The sequence below is a fragment of the Macrobrachium nipponense genome, chromosome 11, assembly GCF_015104395.2.
Source record: "Macrobrachium nipponense isolate FS-2020 chromosome 11, ASM1510439v2, whole genome shotgun sequence".
Classification (NCBI taxonomy): Eukaryota; Metazoa; Arthropoda; class Malacostraca; order Decapoda; family Palaemonidae; genus Macrobrachium; species Macrobrachium nipponense.
The window spans coordinates 85,064,514-85,077,952 of NC_061087.1; the positions used below are offsets into that span (position 1 = coordinate 85,064,514).

General features: G+C 39.1%; 1 protein-coding gene across 1 annotated transcript in view; it reads right to left on the reverse strand.

Annotated features, from left to right (window-relative positions):
* The window catches only part of LOC135206802 (large neutral amino acids transporter small subunit 1-like), a 74,222-nt gene that overhangs the window by 44,336 nt on the left and 16,447 nt on the right, over positions 1-13,439 (reverse strand). Inside the window, exon 2 of the mRNA XM_064238296.1 lies at positions 11,582-11,808. Within this exon, the coding sequence (XP_064094366.1) occupies positions 11,582-11,808 (227 nt within the window). The remainder of the gene's footprint in view (positions 1-11,581; positions 11,809-13,439) is intronic.

Here is a 13,439-nt window from a genome sequence, read left to right on the forward strand (position 1 = left end):
AGCGAAGGAGGAGAATAGACTGGATGTGAATGAGGTCACTGGTACCACAAAAAATGTGTGTAGCTTGGTGAAGTAAGCAAAATGAATACTACAAAATTTAAATGACTTTGCCCAAACTGATATGAGTTTGCCTGAAAATGGCGAGATAATTCTAAAATTCTTCAAGATGAATATAAGAAGCCTGAAAAAGAATGTGAGCGTCAAAATGCCGAAATTGCTGAATTGCAGGATCAGCTATCCATCGCACTTGACAACAAGAGTGCTGACTCAGCACTGCTGAGTCTGCACAGAGTCCAGTTGCCGGCTCTTCAACCTGAGAAGATTGCCCTTGCTAACAAAGTTAAAGAAAAGAATAAGAAGCTGTTGATCATTTAAGTCTAATCAATCGTCCGAGAAGAGCAATGACAGGAGGGATGTTGCAAATGCCCTAAATGACATTCTTGTTATTGATACTAGGTCGACGAAGCCATGCTATTTTAAAGTTTGCAGATGAACAAACTCGCGACTTGGCAGTGAATATGATTAGCAATGACGTTCAGGGACCTGACATTAAGAAGATTGGAAAATATAAGCCTAAGATCATGATTTGCAATACATCTGAAGCAGAACAGGAGGTGGAAAAAGTCCTGATCGAGAGAAACAATTATTTGCCATCAATCTCCGAAACTGACAGGAAGATATCAGTTGTGCTTAAAAGCCAGCCTCTAGTCTAGAGGAACGTTTCATTGGACATTGAAGTGTGAGCCTGAGGTTAGGATCATGGCGACAAGGTGAAACTATACGGTGAGACACAGGTATCATGTCATCACTTGCTACTATTATTATAATTATCAAAGATATGGTCATTTTGGAAAAAAATCAGTTCAAGAATATAGCTAAGGAGTTAACGTGTGGAATATGCACAGGATGTCATGGGACCAAGGACTATACTGCTGCTGTTGATATGATGAGCTGTAGAAATTGTAAGAGACACAAACATCAAACATGTTCATGCAGTGAACTCAAAAGATGCAAAGCTTTAGAGTATGAGATGAAGAGGATTTCTGCTAACACGGATAGAAAGTTTAAAATGTGGCTGTGAATATCCAATCTGCAGGAAATAAAACACTACAGATTAGAGACTTCATAAATGAAAATTCAATCGATATTTTTGCCATTGCTGAGATATGGCTGAAAGACGATGAAACTGCCAAGATTGCTGAAATGACGCCACCTGCGCATAGCTTCCTTCACGTTCCGAAGGAAGACGAGTTAGGCCTACTGCTTAACGGGACTGTTATATCTGCAGCGAGTGTTCTTATTTGGGGTGATTTTAATCTGTGGGTGGATGGTCCAACCACTGAAGGTGTCAAAGCGTTTAATGATATGGAAAATCAAATAGTGAATGTGGAATTTACATTATGATCAAATACATCTGATGAATAAACTGTTAATTGATTATGGAAGTGATGCAGGACCTAGATAAGCCGTCAACAAGTAACAAGCAACAAATAAGCGAGAAAATAATAAAAAGTAGAAATACCAAAGAGAGAGAGAGAGAGATATATATATATATATATATATATATATATATATATATATATTATATAGAGAGAGAGAGAGAGAGGTTGGAGGAGAGAGAGAGAGAGAGAGAGAGAAATAAGTCAAGGAGCTCGTCCTTCAGAGAGCGGGTGACTTCAAACATTTGTTGTAAGTCTGGCCTGAGAGGTTTTAAATAATGAGCCTGGTAGGCAAGTCCTAAATTTTCCTCGGTTTGTTTCGTTGTCATTTGGTTATTGGACAAACTTGCCCCTTCGGCTTCCTGCGAAATTGGCGGACTTGCATTTCCTGCTTCCCACTGAGACATTTGCACGCTCGCGAAATACACGTTACTCACATAAACAGTCGCGTGTGTACACCAGGTCCCATGTTATTTACGACGAGCTTAGGCATGCTTGTACTGATTTCCATATTTGTTATAATTATATAGACTCATATTCACATGTGTAGGCTTTAGGAAGGTATCAAAATCATCTGCGATTACAGTCCTATATTTAGAAAACGAGAGAGAGAGAGAGTGATTATGGTTGTTAAAACTGGCGTCAAATCTAGGTTATTGACGCCTTACAGAGAGAGAGAGAGAGAGAGAGAGAGAGAGAGAGAGAGAGAGAGAGAGAGAGAGATCGTATTACACGCCTCAAAACTGGCTCGAATTAGACTATATCTTCTTTACGTCCGCAATTTAGCTGAATCATAAAAGAATTAAAACAACCTGCGTTTCACAAGTGTTAATTAAAATTTCTGGAAGACGGTGGCTAATGAAGGGAAGAAATCATAAAGAAATAAATAAAATATTGACCATAAATCAAATGTCACTAATAGTGTGTGTGTGTGTGTGTGTGTGTGTGCAAAACATTCGTTAGGTATTCCCTCCATTTCCCCCTGGTGCATTAGCGACTGCTGTTTCATAAAGAGGGCCTCGTTGAGGGAGTAATTGTTGAGCCGAGGTATTTTTCATTGAAGGATAATATCATATTTATCTTATGCATGACATTTCATATTGCCCTTTCAAACAAATTTTTTGCAAGTAGTCAGACTATTTTGAAATGGAAAATATTATTATTATTATTATTATTATTATTATTATTATTATTATTATTATTATTATGTATCAGGTTAGTGATGGGTCGATTTCGATCTATGTAGAAAACATGAATTCAACAAGAAAATGAACAGCAGAATCGAAACTAAACTTTATACCTTGACTGCTGAGCGGATTAGTTGGCTGTCACCCTAGTTTTAACTGAAAGGTAAGGACGTTAGATAAAAGCATTTTATTAATGAAAAAAATTAAATAAGGAAATTGCCCGAATAGATTCTCACCTATCATGAACCATCGGATTTCATATCCTTCAAAATATACATCAGGAGGGTTCCGTTCATATCATGCGCTCCTCACCCAAGAGATTGTAAAAATTCGATTGTAAAAATTCATCAAAAGGAACAATAACATCCTTCCAGTTAAATAACACACACGCGCACACACAAACAAGGAGAGAGAGAGAGAGAGAGAGAGAGAGAGAGAGAGAGAGAGAGAGAGAGAGAGTAGGAGGAGAAGAGAGAGATGAAAGAGAGAGAGAGAGAGAGAGAGAGAGAGAGAAAGGAGGGGTTGATTGAATGAAACAATGGCTCACAAAAAGAAAAAAAAACGCCCATTCTCAAAAACAAAATCGACCTTATTTTTGGTCCGATGGGTTCTCCAGGTAGGGGATTCTAACTATTTTGATGTATTTGGAAATATATCTAATTTCGCACCTTAACGACAATTATTTTGAAAATGGTATCCAATAACATAATTTTTTTTTAAATTACTGAAAGGAAGGCCGTATGTTCCCGGAAAACCAATCAGGAGTAGAATGCCAAAACTTGCAGTGGACGTAAATAAATTGTTAAATCCAAGAAAAGGTGGCCTGACGGGTTTTACGCCGCAGCATAGAAGAGGAAACACGATTGCATTCAGCATCGGGGCTCTGGTGTCATAATCTCGTTTACGACAACGATTTTGTATCTGAAAGAGTTTATTTAAGCGATGGTCGTTGATGCTAAAATCCATAAGTCATCAATACGCGTATCTAAGCTGCTGTTGCAGAAATAGCCTATGAAACAAGCCTCTAAGCCAAACTGCAGTTGTTCATGAAAGACGTTTAACAAATCACCGCTTTGTACGAACATAATTCAGAGCAGCTAAGATACTTATGCTGTGCTATGCAAAACTACATTAAAAGATCTTGACGAATACAAAAAACATCAAACGTTAAAGTATGCAATAGAAAGTGCAACACGAAACCATGTTAACACCTGAAATTGTTCATGAAGTAACTTTGTAACTTTATTACAGAATATGAAAAAAGGGTGAGAAATGATCGAATGAAAAAAAATTGCGAGAACTTTTGGCAAAACATTTTCAAGTGAAGACAAAAAACCTTGTTATAAAACAAAAAAACAAAAAATAAAAACACTGGGAAATACCCATACAGTCAATGCAACAGACAAAGCAATGGCTCAATCTCATTCCAGTGGGCAGAAGAAGTAACGAAAGAAGTATGCCAAGATCCACTAACCTGAAAGAACGGGAAAGTCACGTCAATGTCAATCAAAGAGAAATCGTTCAACAGCCTAATCAGCACTGCACAAATGGCGCAAAACAAACTATGGAGAATCAGCACACTTCTTGCGTAGACCAGCGAACTATAAACGACATTGCTATCTTGAATTTAAAAACACAGGACTTAAAATCATGAGCTCCAAGCCACTGACTCCCAATTTTCGCGTAAGCAATTCCTTTCCTTCAAGAATACTCACATTTATCGGTTCCACGTTACATGAACGGTCCTTTCTTCCAAAATCTATTATTCAAAGTATTAGTCAATTATTATCATTGTTAACATAAAAATATTAAATTGTTAATGAACTTCCACAGATTATAATGTATGTGTACGCATACAAATGAAAAACCGGGAACAGATTTTTTGAATGAAATCCAACTTTTTCCGAATATATTAAAACATATGTAAAGAGTACCAGCTTCATTATATTTATATGATGAAGATCTGGATGAGTTATTGCAGCCTTTTCTGTCACTACGTTTTTTTTTTTCTAATAAGAAAATAATAACGTAATCTTATAAGGATTTCTACCGATAATGAGGCAACTAATGTGACCTACATACTAATTAGCGAATTAACGTAACACGTGTTACAATACAAAATTTTCGTTAGATTTAAAAATACATACACCCATCAACTCTGCATAAGAGAGAGAGAGAGAGAGAGAGAGAGAGAGAGAGATTATCCTACTGTAGACATCAATGGACCATAACAAGTCCTCCGGCCATAAAAGTCTATCAAAATCCCGAAGGTGTCAATCGTGATGGTACTTGACAGATACCGGGGCTTTACAACCTGAGCCACCTGGCTACAGGTGTCGCTGCGGACGCCCTCATAATCCCCACATCCTGCTAGCAGGTACAGTAGGAACTGGGGAGGGAATATGGGTAGAGTCCTGCAGAAGAAAAAGAAGAAGAAAAAAAAAGTCCTTCGTCTTCCGTAATTAAGATCGAAATGTTGGGTCGGATGGGGGAAAGGGCGCATGAATGATAATGATGGATTGAAGGAAGACAGTGGGACGGTGTCGATGGAAAGCGATAAGACCAGGATGTCGGATGTGACGAACAATTGATCAAATCGACTACAATTGGAGAGACAACTGCCAGGGAGGAGAAGAGGAAGCGGGTTCAAGGGAGGAGTCGACGGACAGCAGGCCCCGTGGACGCGCCCAATGGAATAATCATCGTCTGGGTCAAATCGAACCCCCTCCTTCCCAACTACCAGACCAAGAGGGACTCGACCTGAGCGATAGCGAATGTAAGGGATGCTCACCAAGAAACGAGATGGAATGAGAGGTGAAGACGGGACAAAAGGGCGCGAGGGAGGTCAAGCTGAAGTCGCGTGACCATTGGTAACCTGACCAGAGGGAGGAGGACCTTGACGTCGCTCGTCGAGTCTCGGGTTTCAGAACTCATCCCGTCCCAGTACCTGCTTCACGTCTCTCGCTGATTTACTCCCCTCTTTATCCAATTCAGAACAGGTTCCTCGCCCCTCGACCAGACACGACGTCTGCCTAAGCAGATAAACCGGACTATCTCAGAGCCCCGTCGGGGTGAAGCGAAACGCGAGAATTTAGGGGAGAGGAGATAAAAGTAGCAACGAGAGGTTGTTGGACAGATTGGCATCACTTGGCAAAAAAAAAAAAACAAAAAAAAAAAACACACCACACACACATTACAGTATACAGCTGTTGTTTCATCTCCCTTAGCAACTACCTCGGAGGCTACGTGAGTCACGGCGCCCTAGTTTGGAAACGTAGTTACCAAATTTAGAGGTTCATATTAAACTCAAACCAGACATCTGAGGGCGTGTGAGACACATATGTTTCAACATTTTATAAATAAAAATAAAGGTCATCCGACATCCACTCCCTTTCAAGATAGCCTGGAATAAGACGATTACGTACAGCCACAAGCAGCGTCGCAGTTTACTTTATTTACTTCGGCTCTTATTGAGTTAGAACAATCTTACACGAGACGACATAATGATAGACTTGACAAGGATGTCAAAATAAGACTATTGAGCTTGTAGGCTGCAAAAATAATAACCTCAGAATAAAACTAAAACTCTTGACACAAAACAGTTGACAAAACCACTTACGAAACACCTAAAGGCTTAAATGAATCAGAAGGATGAACACTTCAATCATTTGTCTGGTTTCAGAACATGAGAGAACTTTCACCGGGCCTTATCTGCGTCAAGACCTAAAGAGTCAGCGTAACCTGATCAAGGACTCATTCTAAGCCAAGGCCACCACCAAGATACAGTCAGTCTGACTGACTCGTCATGTGCCTCTATAAGCATCGCCCAGACAATCACTTTCTTACCGTCTGCCCACTGTCTGGCTTCGTCAGTCACCGAAGATCTCTACTTCTGGTTTCGGCGGCAGAAACAGGAACCGAGTCACTTTAGAGAGAGAGAGAGAGAGAGAGAGAGAGAGAGAGAGAGAGAGAGAGAGAGAGAGAGAGAGATTCGTTTCCAGATGAAAAACGCTTCATCTTTCTTTGACAGACTTTTAGTCTTCTATTTCACTTAGGGCAAATCTAATGCCATTCACAGACATAATGGATTACCCCCAGAAGCATCTTCTAAGAGAAAGAAAGAAAGAAAAAAACCTTTTCTTCCAGGTCACTGGTTTCCCGCTTCTTTATCTCTGCAGTCCTAAGGCCTCCCTGTCTGCCTCCTCCTCCTCCTCCTCCTCCTCCTCCTCCTCCTCTTTGCCTCTAGTAGCATCTAGAATGACCGGTAGTAGATTTCACTAATGCTTAGATAAATAAAAGAGCGATAATTCCGATCAACACAAAACCCAGACGATCTCTGAGAATGTAACATAGATTTTAGGTTAAAGGCCAAGTGCTGAGACCTATGATGTCATTCAGCGCTGGAAAATAAATTGAAAATTAGTAGGTTTAAAAGGTGTATTTGGAGGGGAACCTCGCAGACGCACTCTTGAAATCATAGTTAGGGAAGTACGGATAGCAAGATGGAAGAAATAGAATATGAATGGAGGTACAGTAAGAGGAAAGAAAGGGATTGCAGCTGGGGGCTGAAGGGACGCTGCAAAGAACTTTTAGTAATGCCTGCAGTGCACACCCCCACGGGGAAAAATATGAATGGAGGTACAGTAAAATGAATGAGAGGGTTACAGCTAGGGACGCTGCAAAGTAATGCCTACGGTGCATCGCGTGAGTTGCACTGACGGCACTAACCCCTTTCCTAGCTGTGAGGTTTTGCGTCCATATCACAACTTTTTCAAATACTTTCAAATACCTTCTGATCAGCGATTCCGCTTCTTCCAAGGTCCACCTCCACACGACCATCCTTTTATTCTTATCCAATAACCTTTCGTTTTCATCGGAGTACTCGTGTATTTTATGACCACTTATATTGTTCATCAAGAACCATTTTGGCTTCCTTTCTTCCCCATATCTCAGGAAGAGATTCAACCTACTCTGATGAACGTCACTGGTGGCGAAAAGGGTTTTACGAGCTGTGGAATACAGAGGAATCTACAAAACTTTAAAACTTCCTTTGGGTAAAGTCACTAGTACTACATCAGTTAGAAGATAGGCGCCCGAAATCAAATAGACACGAGTACCATTTCATTTTAGAAATGATACTCTCTCTCTCTCTCTCTCTCTCTCTCTCTCTCTCTCTCTCTCTCTCTCTCTCTCTCTCTCTTTTCAGGGGTTCTCCCACTATGTGACTCAACCCATTTGGGCTTCCTGTATGTGTATGTATGTATATATATATATATATATATATATATATACTGAGCTCCTCACAGGATGGGAGGGGGTGCCCAATAAATAAGCCTCCCACGAGGCCAAGTCAAATCAAATCTCTCTCTCTCTCTCTCTCTCTCTCTCTCTCTCTCTCTCTCTCTCTCAGCGGCCTTAACCTTGCGACCCCGTCATTGCAAGTCAGCAAACTAGCAACAGCGAGACCCTAACATTCACTTTAGCAAACCCAGCTAGTTTGGATTTGAAGACCAGTTCAGTTCAGTGGCCTCGTATCACACCTAATAATCACCAGAATCCCGCATGATCAGCACAACCTGGACTCAGGTTTGAAGGAACGAATGGGTAAGTATACGATTTTTTCATAATAATAATAATAAAAAAGCTGAAGCCGTAATTTCTACGATGGTTTCAAAACATCGACGTTCCGAAGAGCAAAGGCTCCTTATGCATAACTATATAGTGGCTCTAACCTCGTCTTACACAGAGAGACCAGGGCTCGTTCCCACGGAGGAGAACACACTTGGACCAGTTTCCTGAAATATCCATTCGCCTTTTTTTTGACCTCAGCAGTAAAGTAGGTCGCTGGTGGACAGGTGACTGTGGTGGGTCGCAACGGAGGTTAAGAAGGGAACGGGGTTTCTGAACAAAGGAAGGTTAACTCTTGTCGTAGCCGCTGCCTCCAAGTCTAAAATCGTACAGTTGAGGACGAGCACTTTAGTCGCTTGTGCAATTTCGACATCTGTGAAACGCACCTAAATCGTACCAAATCGCTTGTCAACAATAGCACGAGTACTTTTACTCGCATATATATATATATATATATATATATATATATATATATATATATATATATATATATATATATATATATGATATGTGTGTGTGTGTACAGAGAGAGAGAGAGAGAGAGAGAGAGAGAGAATAGTTTTGTTTGATACAATTTCCTCACACTGTTGCATGAGGCTCGAAGTCTTCAGATTTTTTTTTTTATTTATCATACTACAGGGTGTCCATAAAGTCCCAGTACCATTACAAGTATTTATTGCTTAGCAACCATATAACATGGAGAATTGCAGTTTTTTGTAGAATGTTCTCTATTTCCTCAAGTTTACATTCAGAGCACTTCATTCCACATGTAGCCGCACTGCTAAAGTTGTCCAAACAGTTGACGATGATAAGCTGCAGCAGGGATGGAGGGAGATGGAATATCGTCTCTACATTGTGAGGGCAACTGGAAGTGCACATATGCAATGTACTGCATCAGGTGGTCTGAAGGTAAACTTGAGGAAATGTAGAACATTCTACAAGAAAAGTGCATTACTCTATATTATACGGTTTCTGAGCAATAAATACTTGTAATGGTACTGGGACTTTATGGACACCCTGTATGATATTAGGTAAGCGCATCGTTGGAAGTCTTACATTTCATTATAAACATGTGTACCCATTCATGAAAAAAAAAAAAAAATTTTTGTTTCCTTAAAAATTTGCAACCAAAAACTTTTTTTTTTTTTTTTTTTTTTTTTTTTTGAGAGAGAGGAGAGAGGAAGGGAAGAAGAAGAAGGGAGGAGGAGAGAAGGGAGGAGAAAGGAGAGAGAGAGGAGGGAGAGAGAGAGAGAGAGAGAGAGAGAGAGAGAGAGAGAGAATCATATTTTTAGCTTTGTGGGCACACTAGCCGGTACACGTTAATCATCTGTATACGCAGCCTACGTAGAATACTCATTGGCAAGTCTGACATTAAGTAATTTTTCGGCTTTTATTTTCATATATACTGTAATACCCACAAGTTATTTTAAATATCTGAAAATGTGTTGTATTTTACCTCATCTACTGCATTTCAGTATACGATTATTTTGAAACTTCCACATAGCACAATGCTTTCCTTTGAAATCGGAATCTCAGCCTCATGATGTTGGTTCAAATTTGGTTTAAATCAAAATTAAGCTCTTCCTGCTTTTATTCTTATACTTATACTTTCACACAGAATGCAAATGTCTCCAGATTACTTATTCATTCACCTCAACTATTACCTGATCAGCAAAGGATTACTTCGAAATTTATACATAATTATCGATAGCTTCCTGGAATATCGTAAGTTCGGCCTAATGGCTTGTCTAGCCATTGACTAACACCTTCAGCCATTTTTCTTTTCAACTTATTGCGATCCAAAATCATCCAATAAACACAAACGGCCTTGAAATATCTATAAAAAAGCTGCTTACTTATAGACATACATACATTTCAGACTAAAATTACTTAAAAACTGCGCATAACCAGCACCTTCCGATTGAAATGGTGAGATGTTCAAATTGATGTGCTAAGTAGGCCCAACGCGACAGCCTTATTCATTCACCCAGACATCACACTTGTCTAATTCAGCAGTTGGAGGCCGGGCAAAAATATGATTAAAAGCAATAAAAAGGGCTGTAAAGTCAGAGAAAACTACGAGTTATTGACTGGTATCTCTTGCAAGTGTTGGTTGTAAGATTTGCGGTTTAGTATAAAGAGAATATTCTCTCTCTCTCTCTCTCTCTCTCTCTCTCTCTCTCTCTCTCTCTCTCACACACACACACACACACACACACACACACGCGCGCGTGCGGTACTCTAATCAAAATATTTCATAGAATCTAGTCATAAAGCGTAACGGAAATATCAAGGAATTATGTCGAGTACATTTGCCTCATCATCGATATCTTACAACTGAGAGCGATGCGACCATATTTACCAGAAATCAGAAGTGCTGGTCATTCAGACTTGGACTTGAGAAATGTTTAGTTTTTTTTCCAATCTTAACAAATAAAAACAAATAAGTGCGTAGCGTGAAAATCACGGCTCGTGACAAAATCTTGAACGCAGAGTCGGCCATCCTATACCGTCTGACGCTTCAGGAAAATCTTGAGAGCATTTTACAGCTTCGCTCACAGAGAGAGTCTGGGAAATTTTTCCCTTCATTTTCTTCGACGGCCTTGCGTTCATCTGACTGATCCATCTACCGATCGGAATTCAAGGCAGGCGACAATCTGCTTCTCGGTAAAACGATTTTCCAAATATTTACAGACAAAAAGACGCCCGAGAAGAGGAGTCGCTTTCAGCGGAAATGAAAACGAATTATGTAAAACGGGGAGCTAAACAAAAAAAAAAAAAAAAATATTTATAAAATAGAAATAAACTGCAGATATTATGGTCGGTAATTATAAACTGTGTGTGTCTATATATATTTATACACAGACACACTATAGTATATATACTATATTATATATAATATATATATATATATATATATCTATATATATATATATACACGTTGTGTGTGTGTATAAAATATATATAGACACACAAACACTCACACAGTTTATAATTATCGACCCTAATGTCGGCAGATTTATATATATATATATATATATATATATATATATATATATATATATATATACATATATATATATATACACACACACACACATATATATATATGTATATATATATATATATATATATATATATATATATATATTATATATCACCATGCAAAAATGAAATTAAGATCCTTTTCCCGAACCACCGGCAGAATCATTAATTGATTTAAGAAAAAATAAAATAAAAAAAACGTTAGAAAAATTAAACAAAAATTAATGGAGATAATTAAAACCGGACCAACAGATCTGCATCAAAATTCAGGCGGCTACTCACACAGTGCCATGGCAGCCAGCAGAGTGACCGCCATCTTGGGAGGGTCGACGTTGGGGAAGGTCAAGGCCAGGGCATATTCGGCGAAGGTTAAGGACACCACGGCTTGGGTCGCCGGCCGGATGACGACCACGTTCACCCACAGCGTCAGGAAGGCGGGCAGTCCGCCGAAGGCCCTCAGGATGTAGGCGTACTCCCCGCCGGCGGCAGGGAGCATCGTACCAAGTTCGCTGGAAAAGAAAAAAAGGAAGCAACATGAAATTCGACACTTATTGATATATGAGAGGCGGTCGAAACCCGTTATACATTTGAAATGAAAGTGGGGTGTTAAAAAGAAGGATTTCATATGAAGGTGTTAAAAACGGGCTGGTAAAATACTGCCAACCTTAGAATATAAAAGATCGCATAAATAAGAACTTGTGTCAGTGTCAAATGAAAATGATTGACGGTTTTCTCACGGAAATCAAAACTGTGTACCAGTACCTATTAAATGAAGCAAATGGATTAAGCTTGCAACAATATTACAGGTCTTGAAAAAATCTAACGAGAGAGAGAGAGAGAGAGAAGAGAGAGAGTCACAAGGAAAACATCCATAAGGAAAGACAAAAAATAATAACATGAAATTCAGTATAAAATAAATAAAAAGATCAATACGATGTCCTTGAATTACTAAAAAAAAAAAAAAAAAAAAAAAAAACGTTGCAACAAGTGAGGCTTAGGATCTAATTTTCTTTTCTATTTGGGTTGCATGATGGCGTTCTTGGTAAAAAAAAAAAAAAAAAAATATGAGCTTCACGTAACGCCTCACTAATCATCAGGCACGTACATATACGCAACTATTCATATGTAAATCCGTCCCACGAAATAACAAAATATTCGTAGAAACGGATTCAAAATGAGGCAGATGTTAGAAAAACTGACCTTCGTAGCCAGAATCGAAAAGAAGAGAATACGGAATGAAGGACACAGGCCAAACGCTGGGACCTGTCAGGTCAATCAGCGCTGAAACGGAAATTGACAGTATAAAGGTTTGAAAGGTGTAACAGGAGGAAAACCTCGCAGTTGCATTATGAAACAATTATTAGGAGAGGGTGGAAAATACGATGGAAGAAAGAGAATATGAACGCAGGTACAATAAAAGAAATGGAAGGGGTTGGTGCTAGGAGCCGAAGGGACACTGCAAAGAACCTCGAGTAATGCCTACAGTGCACCACATGAGTTGCATTAACGGCACTACACCCCTACGGATGGGGAAAGGTGCAATGACACCCAATATACATTTCTAATTTACCATATAATATGCGCACCTTACTCTCCAAGTTGATAAGTCATAGTGCATTTATCTCGGTAACATATTGATAAAATACTGCACTGCATTTTCTCTGGGTAGTTCTTAAACTTTACCTTAAGGAAGACGGAAATTTCAAAGTCGCCTAGAATCTTGACGGCTAAATCGTATGATCATGCTAATTATACAGTCAAGAAAATTGTGCTCCATTTCATCATAGCCAGAGGCTTCCCACAAAAGCAACATTCCTCGGACACGTAACACAGCTGTTTGTTGCATCATGCATTATTCTAAAGAAGAACAATTTCATCATCTGCATGACCGCTTTTCATCATCTTAATTATAAACGATAACAGTAATAAACTTCATTAGAACTGAGAACAGAGCAGAGTCTGTTGGGTGGCGATGGTATGTTGGGTTTTGTGATGATGAGAAAAGAACCGTCCTTTCCTTGCTTATGGAAATACTGCGTTCTCAATCTTTTATTTTATTGTAAGTGCTTCATTCTCCTGGTTGTGGTATACTCTTCAATCTATTTATATTTTATCTGTTTATGACCAACGGTACTCTCCT